We start from the raw sequence: 12,839 nt of genomic DNA, 5'->3' as shown, positions 1-12,839 counted from the left end.
AACCAGAGCACAGAGCCTGTGTGTAGCCTCATACATTTATATGCTGATTTTGGGTGGATGCGATTGCCTTTTCCAGGAATTCCCTGATTTCTCCTTGGACCTGGAACCAAAGATTTCTGCATTAAATTAGGAGCAGTTGAGGAGCAGATAAATCTCAATATTCAGATTTAGAAACATGTCTTCTTTCTCACATTTTCTCTTCTGATCATCTTTAAAGACAACTTACACAAGTCAGTTGAATTCTGCCATTAAACATCTCCAGACTGTGCCACCAGCAGTAGGTGACGTGCTGGCTGCTGGCAATGCCCCTGTCCCTTCTGCTCTCCTTAGCGTCCCAGCTCCAGCCCCAGGAAACTGTGCTGGGATTGAATTGCATGGACTAATGCTGCCTCTGTGCCTGGCTCTTGCACTGTGTGACTGGAAACAGCTCCGAGTCACTGGTGTGACCTGGAGGCAGCCTGTCCGTGTGCTGTCAGTCTGGCTTCAGTCAGATGGGCAAGGCTTGACCATTCAATGCAACCAAGATATCTTTTTTTGTTGGAAATCAGATCCTGTCACCATGGATCTACCTGATTTTGGGAATAACAGGGGCTGTGCTCATTCAGCTGCATCTAGACTGAGGTGCCAGGACCAGTTTTGAGCTTTGAGACTTGTGTGCGTGTCCTGGTCCTGTCTCTGAGGGAGATCTGGGGGTGTATCATCCATAGCCTGCTTTGGTTCCCTGAGGCAAAAGTGTGTGTGTGTGGTCTGGAAGGGCCCCGTGGGGTGTCCCAGACCTCCAGCAAAGGCAATTGAGCTGTAACCATGGTGCTGTGCACCTCTGACTTCTTGAGGGATGGTTGTCCATTGGGCCATGGTGAACCTGTGTGTTCTCTGCACTGTGGTTCTGCCTGGACATGTTAAAATCCAGCCTCTGGAGGGAGGTGGCAATGTGCACCCATGGCTCCAGGTTGTACCCACAGCTCCAGGTTGTACCACAGCTTCAGGCTCAGGGCAGGGAGCAGCTTACCAGTGCAGTTAAGCCACAGCTGGACATACCTACTCCTTCCCCTGTGGTTTGGGTTCTTGGTGGGACTCCCAGCTTTAGTCTCTCTGGTTATATCTGAGGTGAGGGTTGATCCTACTGCCATCCCTAAGAGATGGACACGAGGAGTGTGTGGGCTTTGTTCGTGCCAGCTGCAGATGTCCTCGACACTGACTTGTGCCTTTGCCTCCTCTCCAGGTACAACCCAGGGTGTGCCTTGTCCCAGGTGCAGCCACTGGAGCCGTGGGGAAACACTGTCTATGGCTATTCCACGTAAGTGACTTCACCACCCCCACACCCTCACGTGGGACCACACTCTGGCACAGCCCTGTCTCCTCTCATCCTTGCATGCATGGTGGCTCTGGAGGCTGGAGAGGGCTTCTCTTGTGTTCCCTCTGGCTCTCACCCTCCATCTGCTGGGTTTGCTGTTCAGGCACTTCTGTCCTTCCTGCTGCTGTCAGCCTGTGCTTCAGCTACAAGTTGTGTGTGAAGGTGACGTCAGCTCCTGTCACCTGTTCTTCAGCCTGATTCTCCAGGTGCATGTCCCATGAGCAGCCCACCCAAAGCCTGCTGGGTATTATTTCCCGGTCCAGTGCCAGTTCCACTGGCTTTTCACCTTCATCACTTGCCTGGGCTGGCAGAGGAGACTGTGCTGTCCTATCCCATTCCCTTCCACTGCTTTTTCCCATCCTGTGGCCTGCCCACCCTCTCCAGGACACAACCCAAGCACTTTGTGTTATTCCTTGAGAAGCTCACTTGGACCCAGCCACTACAGCACTACAGTCTGGATGGAGTTGGCCACCCCAGACTCACCCTGGACCTCATGCCCAATGCAGAACTGTGAGGACTCTGAAGAAATATCCTTATTCTTGCAGGAGTGAAGATGCAGAAGCCTATGAATTGCAGGATGGGGAGTTCAGCTCTGGGATCTTCATGAAATACCTGAAGAAACACATTCTGCAAGAGAAGAAGGTTACACATATGCTGGAGGATGTGTTAGAAGGTGAGAGACGAGTTAGAAACCACTTGCTTCAGTGCAGGGGGTGAGAAGAGAGAGCAGAGACCATCCCATCCCAGCCAGCCAACCGTTCCTCCCTAAAATCCAAATCACAGGCCGTGCCCCATGGGATCTTTCAGTAGCCTGGGAGCAGCATGGGGACATTTGTGTAGGGCCTGAAAGGCAGGGAGATCAATAAGGAACCTGGAGTGATCCTTGTGCTTCCGACTCTTTCCTGCAGACATTGGCCATGATCCCCTGGTCACTGGGAAGCAGGTGATGGAGATCAAGCACACGCTGAAGGAAGCCCGGTCCCTGACGGATCCCATCTGTCCCTCAGGAGCAGCCACTGAGCACTGGGGACACAGCCAAGGTGAGCCATGGGGGGTGTGGGGAGGAGGGAACTGGGGGTCCCCGTGCCCCTCAGGGACACGGCACTGCAGGGAGGTGTTGACAGGACCCTCTGAGGAGTTGATCCTGCTTGAATTTCCCTTCCAGAGCCGCTGAGCAGAACGGTGACCTTCCCATGTGGGGCACGGGTGGAGCTCCACTTCCTCCGGCTCTTCTCCAACCTGATGTTCGTGTGTGCCAAGCCACAGCCACCCCTGGCCCACATCACTGACCCCCAGCTCCTGCTCCGCTGGCCTGCCGTGAGTCTTCTGGCCAGTTCTGTTCCTGGGCTGCTTTCCCCATTTCAGAGGTCGGAGGGTGGTTGGGCTGAGTCCTGAGGGCTGGGAAAGGCTGATCCCAGGTGAAAATGGATCCCCTCCTCTGCATACACCTCTTTGAGGCTCCTTCCACACCTCTGTGGATTCCCTGCCTTGCTCGTCATGCATCACAAAAAAGATTTGGCAGCAGTTTGATGCCTTTAACCAGTTGTCCCTCAGATTGATTTCTGTCCTACCTGATTAAATTATTGCATTTAATCTGATTGAGGCCAAGAGCTATTCTGTTTTCTGTGTTAGAAAGCAGGTCTGGCTTTTTGACTCATGCCTTCTCAGTCTGCCATGCTAATATATCTTAATGCAACAGTATATTCCTTCCCAGTTGAGCTGTACCAGCTTCCTTGCACCCTTTCTCACACCTTTCCTCACAGACCATGTGCCCAGTGTGGGCTTTCCTGGTGGTCTCCATGGGCCACCCCTATGGATTTAATTTGCTGCTCCTTTCTGTAACCATCTCCCTTGTTTTCTGTAGCCCTTCTTCCAAAGCGTAGCTCGTTTGTGGTGGATTTTTTGGCCCTTGTTGCTCGTGGAGGGACGCTGCTCCTCAGCACATTGGGGTCACTGATGCAGCGTGGTGTATCCAGGAGGTTTGGAGCCTGATCCTGCCCATTCCTAAGCTGCACCACCATTTCCTCTTGTGAGCATCATGCATGAAAATTGTGTCTGTGTGTGTGAGCATGTATTTGTGGGCTTCCCCCAACATCAGTGACTGGGGGGGAGGGGGAACCCAGCTGCCTGCTCCTGCCTCTGGAGCTGTCTCAAGAGGGATCAGAGAGTCAAAAAGGTACCCCAGTACAGCCAGATCCCTGCTTCTGTCCCACTGCACGGCGGAGCTGGCTCATGCTGAGCTCCAGTGCCGTCTGAAGAGGCAGCAGCGTGTCCTCCCATGACTGTCACCTGCCCCACCTCAGACACCACAGCCACGACCACACCCCTGTGGGGTCCCTGAGATGCCCACCGGGCTCCCTCCAGAATCTTTCCAGAGCACCTGAGGGATGCTCAGGGCAGCTGGGGTCCCCCTAAGTCCCACGTGCGTGGCTGAGCTGCAGGAGCCAGAGGCTGAAGGCCAACAACATCAGGCTGAATGTGAGGTTGTAAGCCCTTAGAATGATCCCAGAGAGCTGTTTTGTTGAGGAAATGGGGAATGTAGGAAATGGGAGTGTTCCCACCATTTGCCACATTCTGGTTATCAAAGGGACTTAAATAGGCTTGCTGTGGGTTTGCCAGGAATAATTATGATGGAATTTTCTGGCATTGATTCATTTTCTTTAGTTGTCCCATATTCCCTCCCATCCTGTGGGTTGCCTGACTTGCATTTTTACCCGACAAGCACTGTCTTTAGAGGGAGAGGCTGGTCTCGCACATGACCCAAGGCATTCCTATTTTTTTTTCTCTATACTGCTTAAATCCTTACTTTTTAAAAACCTTTATGTTGGATCTCCTTGTTTACCAGACACTTGATCTGGAGCTGTTTGACATAATGGCCTTGCCAGTCAACCTTCCCCCAATTTATTTAGAGTATCCCTATTTGAGGGCCAGCTAAAACCTGGCCTTGCCAATTCCTGGGCACCGTCTTCATTAAAAAACACATCCCACCATGGGGAAAGGTTTATAAGTAATTATGAATTGTCTAAAAAAATTAATTTAGAAAATGCTTTTCTCCATTTTCTCCTATACAGCCAGAAATGATAAAGGAGAGTGTGGAAGGGAATTAGTTTGTGGAACAGGAGGCTGTGGTGGCTGGGAATTTAGCAGACTGCTGATACTTGTGGATAATGAGTTGCTGTCAGCTGACAGGCTTTGAATCTCATGTGTCAGGGCTTTAATTCATCCCTTGAGAGCACAGAGTCATTGAGCGTTTGGGGTTGGAGGGGATTTCTGCAGATCAGAACCCTCCTGCTGAAGCAGACACACCAGGTTGCTTCTTGCCCAGGTGATTGTCTTGAAGGTCACTAGGCTGGAGAGCTGTGTTCCCATGGGATACAGCCCTGGAACCCAGCTGGTGGATTTTCAAGGATCCTGAGGAACAGGGAGTCAAGCAAAGGCATCAGGAGGCCTGCATGGATTTGCTGGGGGCTCCTAACTGAGCTCACACATGAAAAGGTGTGCGAGAGGCAGAAGCAGGGGCAGGTAATGTAGGAGAACTACAGAGATGTGGTTGAAGCATGTAGGAATGGGGCTCAGAAAGTCAAAGCCTATGTGGAGCTGGATCTGGGGGCAACAAGAAGGGCTTCTACAAGTACCTCAGGACTCCCAGAATCCTGAAACTAAGGAGAAGGTCTGAAGCAAGGGGGACACATGGAGGAGGAGCAGGACCAGGTCAGGGAGCACTGAACTGGCTGGACATTCACAAATCCCCAGGACCTGATGGGGGCACCCACAAGTGCTGAGGGAGCTGGAGATAAGACTGCAAGGACACTCTCCATCTCCTCATGGTCTTCCTGAGGCCTGGAAAAAAGCCCCTGTCAGTCCTGCCTTCCTGGAGGGCAAGAATGAAGATTTGGGGAGCTCCAGGAGAGTCAACCTCACCATGATCTCTGAGGAAGTGACAGAGCCAATCACCCCCAAACACAGCAAGGACAAGGAGGTGACTGGGATCAGTTACAGTAGATTGCAAAGGGCCTCCATGCCTGATAACCTGATGCCTTCTGCATCAAAGTGATGAGCTCGGGGGACAGGGCAAGGGCAGTGGATATTGTTTGTCCTCCACACATGTCCAGTTCTGGGCTCCTCAGCACAGGAGAGACATGGACATACTGGAGAGAGTCTGGCAAAGGGCCATGGAGATGATGAAGTGGTTGAAGCACCTCCCCTGTGAGGAAAAGCTGGGAGAACTGGGGCTGTTCATCCTGTGGAGGGACAGGCTTAGAAAGAACTCATTCAGGTCTACAAATACCTGCAGGGAGCGTGCAAAGAGGACAGAGCCAGGTTCTTCCCAGTGGTGCCCAGTGCCAGGACTGGAGGCCATGGGCACACACTGATCCACAGGAAATTCCATTTAAAACTAAGAGAAAACTCTCCTTTGAGGGTGATTGAATATATTTGGGCTTTTTGGAAAATCAGGGCTGTGGGATTGATTTTTATTTTCACTGATGTGCTTATTAAATACACAGATCCTGTAACACCTGCAAGTGTCTCTGCAAGGTGCTACAAGGCAGGGTTAGATTTTGGAAGGATTTGTATAAACAGAAGGTGCAATTCGAGGCCAAGGCTGTTATTCAGCAGATGCAAGTTCCTGCACATGAGCAAGAATAAAAAGTAGCATAAGCATGGGATGGGCAGTGAATGGGAACCAGTTCTGGTCAGAGCCCAAAACAGCTGGGGTGACAAAAACAGGGCACAGAACCATGGCAAGGTTGGAAACAAGAGCTCTGAGATTTTTGTGAGATCCTGTCTGGCTCTCCTGGCTGTTGCTGGAACACTGGGTCCAGTTTTGGGTCCATGCTTCATGGAAAAGAAGTGTGCCAAGTAAAGCACAGATGAAGTAATGAAAGGAAAGAGCAAGACAATCGTAGTTTAGGCAAGAAAAGCAAAAATTTTGATTTTATGGGGCCTTCAAATCTATAAAAAGTTGTTTCCAACATGGAAGTAAGTCATGGTTTGAATTGCGGGGAGGAAGTTCCAACGTGGAGATTGCATTCTCCCTAACGTCTAATCTAACGCTACCCCTGCAGTAGGAAGCTGTCCCCCTCTTGTCCTGCCACTCCAGGCTCTTGTCCAAAGTTCCTCTCCAGCTCTTGGAGCCCCTTTAGGCACTGGAAGGGGCTCTGAGGTCTCCCTGGACCCAGCTCTCGCAGCCTGACATCAGAGCAGGGGGCCTCCAGCCCCCAGAGCATCTCTGTGGCCTCCTCTGGACTTGCTCCAGCAGCTCCTTGTGCTGTTGGACCCCTGGGCTGGAGGCAGCGCTGTGGGTCGGAGCATGTGCTGGAGGATGGAGCTGGCTGGACACAGCAGGGCTACATCCTCCCTTCTGCAGCCGTGCTGCCAAAGCCCTGTGTCAGCAGCATCTGGCTGATGTGCTTTGTGCCTCTTTGGTCCCCAGGTTTAGTCTCCATTCACTGGCCTGATCTTCCCCAAGCTCCCTCCAGTTTATCTTTCCAGTAATGAGCTGCCAAGTGCGGAGATGGATTTGGCTTTCTCTTGCACAGAGATAAATGGTGTTTCCTCAGCCTCCAGTGACCTACTGGATCAGCGATGGTGCTACTCCTGTTCCACCAGCCTTGCATGCAGGGGTGATCCTGATGCCTGCAGATCCCAGCCAGCATTTGGGATCCAATGTTTTTCCTCATACTCTCCTGGCCAGAAACAAATCACTTTGGCCGTTTGCAGGCAGCAGTTCAGGGAAGGCCGGGAAGAGCTCCCAGGGCTTCTCCAACTTCTACCTCCCCAAATATCCTAACGGCCTCCTTCATCAGCATGCCCAGCACAACTTCTCCTGCTAAGGATCACACTGGGACGGTTGCCAGAGTCAGCTAGCAGAGGCAAGTGCCTTCTGGAAGGGACTGGTGGACTATGGTCCATTCTGGAGGACTCAAATCCAAAGTGAGAGGGACATGGTCACAGCCCCAAGGCTGCCAGAGCTCCAGGAGCGTTTGGACACTGCTCTCAGGCACAGGGTGGGATTGTTGGGGTGTCTGTGCAGGGCCAGGAGTTGAACTCAGTGACCCTTGTGGGTTCCTTCCAACTCAGGATGTTCCATGGTCTATGATTTCGTAAGGCCTTTATTCCCTTGTCTCTTCCCAGGGTATTAGCGGCTCCAAGATTCAGTCAGTACTGAAGAGGATCTCATAGACACAGGGCTGTTTTTGGCTAAATTTGAGGAACTCAGCAAGAATTGGTAGTTCTGTAGATGGTGAGGGGCTAATTCAGCACTCAGCACAACTCAGAGCTTCCAGCTGTGCCCTTGGAAAACTTGCTGCCTTCAAACTGCTGGCAGTACCAGTGGTTACAATACTGGCTGGTGCTGCTTCAGGCTCTGCTGAAAATCCCACCATACCCCATTTTTCATAGTAAGATGTACTCGGGGTCTTCTCATTGATATGCACAAGGCAAGTGTGTAAAATCTCTGCATTCCTGTTGCTTGCTCTCTGTAGTACTTCTATATTAGGATACACAGCATTTCCACCAGGCAACATGTCAATCAAAGCCCTGAGCACGTGTTTGATTGGCAGTTGTGCCTCAATGCTTCATGCTGATGCTAAAATTTCCTTGCATTTCCTCTTGTTTTCCTGACCCAGGAGACGGATGACGTGGCCATCCAGAGGGAGAGCCGTCTGGACCATGTGGAGAGTCTGCTCGCCTCTGTGTACAAGCGGGAGGAGCTGGACTGCATCTTCCAGCTCTGTGCACTGCAGAAAATTCAGGTAGAGAGTAACCAGGTGCAAATTTCCACAGTTCTCCTGCATTCTCATGGAACTGGTGTCCCCATCCCCATGGCTGGAGCTGGATATGCCTTTCTGACCATGTGTCTGTGTCAGTGTCACATCCACACTGATGTTAGAGGAGCTTGTTGATCTTCAAGGCACAAAAGCTGCCCTCTTTTACAGAATCACAGATTGGTTTGGGTTAGGAGGGATCCTAAACCTCATCTTGTTCCACCCTCTGCCATGGGCAGGGACACCTTCCATTATCCCAGGTTGCTCCAAGCCCCATCCAACCTGGCCTTGGACACTTCCAGGGATGGGACAACCACAGCTTCTCTGGGCACCCTGTGCCAGGGCCTCGCCACCCTCACAGGGAAGAATTCCTTCCCAATATCCAACCTAGCTCTGCCCTCTGGCAGTGGGAAGCCATTCCCCTTGTCCTGTTATTTTAGGGCCCTTGTTTGAAGTCCCTCTCCAGCTCTCTTGGAGCCCCTTTTTAAGAACTGGAAGGGGCTCTAAAGTCATCTTGGATCCTTCTCTTCTCCAGGCTGGACACACCCAGCTCTCCTAGCCTGGCTCCATAGGAGAGCACTGTCCTTTCACCTCACCTTTTCCACTTCAGCATAATCTTTCTGATTTACAATCAGGCTGCAGAGCCCAAGCGTGGATGCTCTTTGCTGTTGTGTTGTCTCCCCTGCCTGACCTTCCTATCAAAGCTGACCCACACCAGCCTGTGCTGGGAGCAGAGACAGGCATCACTGGTCGTGGATTGTTCTGTTTTTCTGTGCTGCCTGGCCAGGGAAGCTGCTCTTTGCCCCATCAGCCACGGGGAGGTCAGACCTGCCCAGTTACTTCAGGTGGAGGATGTCTCACGAGGCTGTGTGCTTGCCTGAGAGATGAGCTCATGGGCTGGCCAGGATCTCCTGTCATCAGAGTAACACTGCCAAGCCTGATCCAAGCTGTGCCTCTTTGGCACGCTTGAAAACACCCTCAAACTATTTAAAGACCATGAGAGAGGCAGAATTGCTGGTCTCCTGGCTTGTCTCTCCTCAAACAGCAGTGTGCACTTTGTCTCTACTTGGACATTTTTTTTCCTCTCCTAACACACAGCCAGTGGATCTTACACCGAGTGCTGCTCTCAAGCTGCTGCCTGGATCTGCCTACAGCAACTTCTGCTTGCTGAGTACGTGATGTGCTTCAGCATATGGCAGTGCTTTCAGTTCTTGATTGTTCCTGGAGCTCTTTTCTGAACCTTTCCCAGTTGTTCTGCATTGCTTTTAAGTGCAGACAGAGACCTGGACTGGGCATCGCCTGCCAAAATCTTCTTGTTCTATTATACATCTCCCTGCTCTTTACAGGTGTTTCAGGCACAGCGCCGTGCTGGGGTCTGCTTTCAGGGGTTTGACTGCCATGAATGTGGTTATTCTCTTATTTCTTCATCTTTTAGAAAATTCTAAAATAGTGCTAGGCTGTGAGCAGATCCCTGTGGAGCACTGCTGCTTAAAGCTGTTGGTTTTTAGAGTGTCAGGTGTGTTTTAGTTCATAGAATCCCGGAATGGTTTGGGCTGGAAGGGACCTTAAATCTCATCTCATTCCACCCCCTGCCATGGGCAGGGACACCTTCCACTAGCCCAGGGTGCTCCAAGCCCCATCCAACCTGGCCTGGAACACTTCCAGGGTTGAAAGTGTTTAATGCTTTCCTCTCCCATGTGTGTTGGTCTTGGCCATGGTGCAGCCCCTCCTGCTCCCCTGTGCCCACATCGCCAGAGTGGTGCTTGCAGTGACAGTGCCCTGATAGAGCTGATGAGATCCCACATGTCCTGATTTCAGGAGAAGTCCTGAAATACAGAATCCATGGCTGAGGCCTGTAAGCATCATGAGCTGTGTGAACAGCTCATTTTCTCTGGCAGTAGCATTGCTCCATCGTGCCACAGCATGGGGCTGTGAGCCTGCACAAGAGCCAGCCAAGGCTCCTTTCTGGCAGCAGCAGCAGCAGGAGAGCTTTGCTTCCGATCGAATTCTCCCATTCACTTTGTGTTCTTTGCTCTCCCCTTCCAGACAGACGTGGTCCTGCAGTTGGATTTGCATTACACCCGGCCAAGCACAAAACAGAGGACTTGTGAAAGCCTCCAAACGACCCTCCAGAGATCCCTGCTGGGGCAGTTTTTCAGCCAGAGGAATGACTCCCAGCCGGACGCCCAGCCAGCTCCTGCCCGCGCCGGCAGCGCGTGCCTGCGAGCTGCGCTGGCGCTGAGCGCGGACCCGAAGGGCCAGGGATCCCTGAGCACAGGCTCTGGCCACAGCTTGCCCAGCAGCAGCCCCTCCAACTTCAGCAGCGAGCCCGAGGAGAACGATGAGAGCGAGCTGGGCGAGCTCTGCTTGGCACTGCTTCGGGCTGGCCCGGGGCAGGACGGGCCCTGAGCCTCAACCTTGGGAGCTGCTCTTTTAACTGAGGCCTCAATTTGAGTGCTAAATCTGTCAGAATCCACCAGCTGCTTCCCAGCCTCGGCATCGCCCTGTCTGAATGAGGCCAAGGCTGCTTTTTTGGAAAGGTTTCTCCTATCTGCACCGTGTGGTGTGCAGGGCCTCAATTCCCTCGGGGAATATTCCCTGTCCCATGGCAGCATCGGGACCAGCGGGGAGTCATTGTGTCTGGCAGAGGACAGGGCCACCCTCCAGTCACAGCATTGCCAGGCAAAACCAGCACCACTGCAAGACAAGGGCACTGGTTGATGTTTTCTGCCTGAAAACAAAAGTTGCTGCATGGAATGTGATGAGAAGCCCACAAACACTACAGACCCCTCTGGCTCAAATCCCAGCCATGGCTGCTGGGTCTCACCAAGCTGTGCAAGGGACACAGGGCTGGACCAGGGGGACCAGGTGAAAGAGTGTAGGCTCTCCCTGGGGTCCCAGCATGGTTTCCTTCCCATGCCTGTGTCAAAGCAGGTGTTAAGTTATGCATTTATGTATTTCTGAAGAATGTATTTATAACTGGGACGAGACAGTCGCTTGCCAGGAAAAGAAGGTCAGGTGTTCTATGCAGTGTGTGTTTACATTGGAGGCTGGTGTTCCACCAGGAATAGCCTCCAGGCAGGTGCACTGACACCTGCCCCTTCCAGCCTGGTACAGGGGCATTAAAGGGTGTTCAGCCCTCTGCAGTTCCGAGTTCCTCTCAGGTGCAGAGTGTCCTACTGGAGAGATGGAATGTACCGGGATTGAGAAAGGATAACCTCAAAAAAGTTATTATTAGTGCAGATTGTTTTTTCTGCAGATTGTGTGCCTGTCTGTGCTGTGGGCAACCTCAAGCACTACGTGGAGAACCAGCTGTTTGGGGAAAGCCACAGGTGAGCAGGGCCCAAAGGGCAGCCTGGGTGGGCACAGGCCCCTCCCTGATTGCTTCCCTCATACATGTTTGATAAAGGTGATTACTCAGTAACGGCCTGAGAGGGTGATCCAATAGTTCCAGAGGGGCCAGTGACCCCAGTGAACTGTGCAGTCTCCATCCTTGGAGGACAGTTCGCTCTGGACTACAGAAGGTGCTGATGACCTGATCCAAGCTGGCTGAGGGCTGGACCAGAGACCACTGGCGATCCCTTCTGGCTGCTGTGGTCCTGTGGAAGAAAGAGGTTGGAGGGCAAAACTTCTTGAGAGGTCAAGGGTAGCAGGGTGGGGAGAATGCCTGAGCTCTGTCTTGCTTTAAAAGGGTTGGAGGCAGAATTTTCTCAGTTTTGCTCTCCTTCAGTGAAGATACATTTCTGTCTGTGGTGTCAGTTGCAGCATAGAAAAATCTGAAAAGTTGCTTCCAGATAAACCATTCTACAAGTGCTGGAAACCTGTCCAAAGAGAACAGAGGAGGCTTTTATTCTTCTCACAGTGAGTAGAGCCAAGGGAAAGAAGAGGGGCCCCAGCTGGCTGAAGGCTAGAAAGTCTCCTAGAAAAAAACCTAAAGCTCAAAAAAAAAAAAAAAAAATTCAGAGGATATAGTTTAAATAAGATGGGCTGATAGAAAAACTAAACCAGAAAATAATAAACTAATTTCAGGAAGAACCAAAGATGAACTCAATACTAGCAGCCACTGAGGGCACTGTGGGAATGGCTCAGCAGGCATTTGGGAGGAGCTGGGGGGTCTCTGTGAGGATTGTTCCCACCCTCCTGTGCTGTTGAGGCAAGGCTTGTTCCTGACTCCCATTATCATGCCAGGTGTCATCTAATGTGAATGTTTTCTCATTCAAAGTGAGGCTGTTTATTTTTTCTGAATAAAACACTATTGGTGTTTTTAATGCACAAAGCTTCACGTGGCTCTGAGTTAACTGTGTTTATTTTCCCTCTGATTGCCAGGGTGTAACTTAATATTGATCTACTGGGATTTCATGCTTCCATCTTGAGCTTCCAGGCTCTTCTATGTGAGCATTGTTTCTTTTTTTAGATAACTAAAAATACTGAAGTTTGGATTTAGAAGGCAGATCAAATTACTAGATAGGATGAAATGATGTCAGGTGAAATGTGTAGATAAAATAAGTCCTCATTCATTGTGATTTGTCCCTCTGCTTTCTAAGTGTGGCTCTGATGGCTTAGGTGGTCTCCTGTCCTGGTGCCAACCACAGCACTTGTCCCTGTCATCAGTTCTCCTGCTCCTCCAAGGAGACCCTGCAGCCAAACCCAGGGGAGAATCACCACATTCCCATGGTGGTTCATTCCCTGAGATGATGGTTTGTCACATCTGGGAACTT

At 51.4% G+C, this 12,839-nt stretch overlaps 1 protein-coding gene across 1 annotated transcript in view; it reads left to right on the top strand.

Annotated features, from left to right (window-relative positions):
• LOC125332690 (mucosa-associated lymphoid tissue lymphoma translocation protein 1-like) overlaps positions 1 to 12,393 on the top strand; it is a 32,033-nt gene extending 19,640 nt beyond the window's left edge. The window contains exons 10-15 of the mRNA XM_048317860.1: positions 1,223 to 1,297; positions 1,900 to 2,027; positions 2,263 to 2,394; positions 2,520 to 2,671; positions 7,984 to 8,109; positions 10,168 to 12,393. Of these exons, the coding sequence (XP_048173817.1) occupies positions 1,223 to 1,297; positions 1,900 to 2,027; positions 2,263 to 2,394; positions 2,520 to 2,671; positions 7,984 to 8,109; positions 10,168 to 10,530 (976 nt within the window). The 3' untranslated portion in view covers positions 10,531 to 12,393. The remainder of the gene's footprint in view (positions 1 to 1,222; positions 1,298 to 1,899; positions 2,028 to 2,262; positions 2,395 to 2,519; positions 2,672 to 7,983; positions 8,110 to 10,167) is intronic.
• The last annotated feature ends 446 nt before the right edge of the window (positions 12,394 to 12,839 follow it).

Source organism: Corvus hawaiiensis, chromosome 13 (assembly GCF_020740725.1).
Source record: "Corvus hawaiiensis isolate bCorHaw1 chromosome 13, bCorHaw1.pri.cur, whole genome shotgun sequence".
Taxonomy (NCBI): Eukaryota; Metazoa; Chordata; class Aves; order Passeriformes; family Corvidae; genus Corvus; species Corvus hawaiiensis.
The sequence above is the reverse complement of the archived record's forward strand: the minus strand, read 5'-3'. Positions and strand labels throughout refer to the sequence as shown.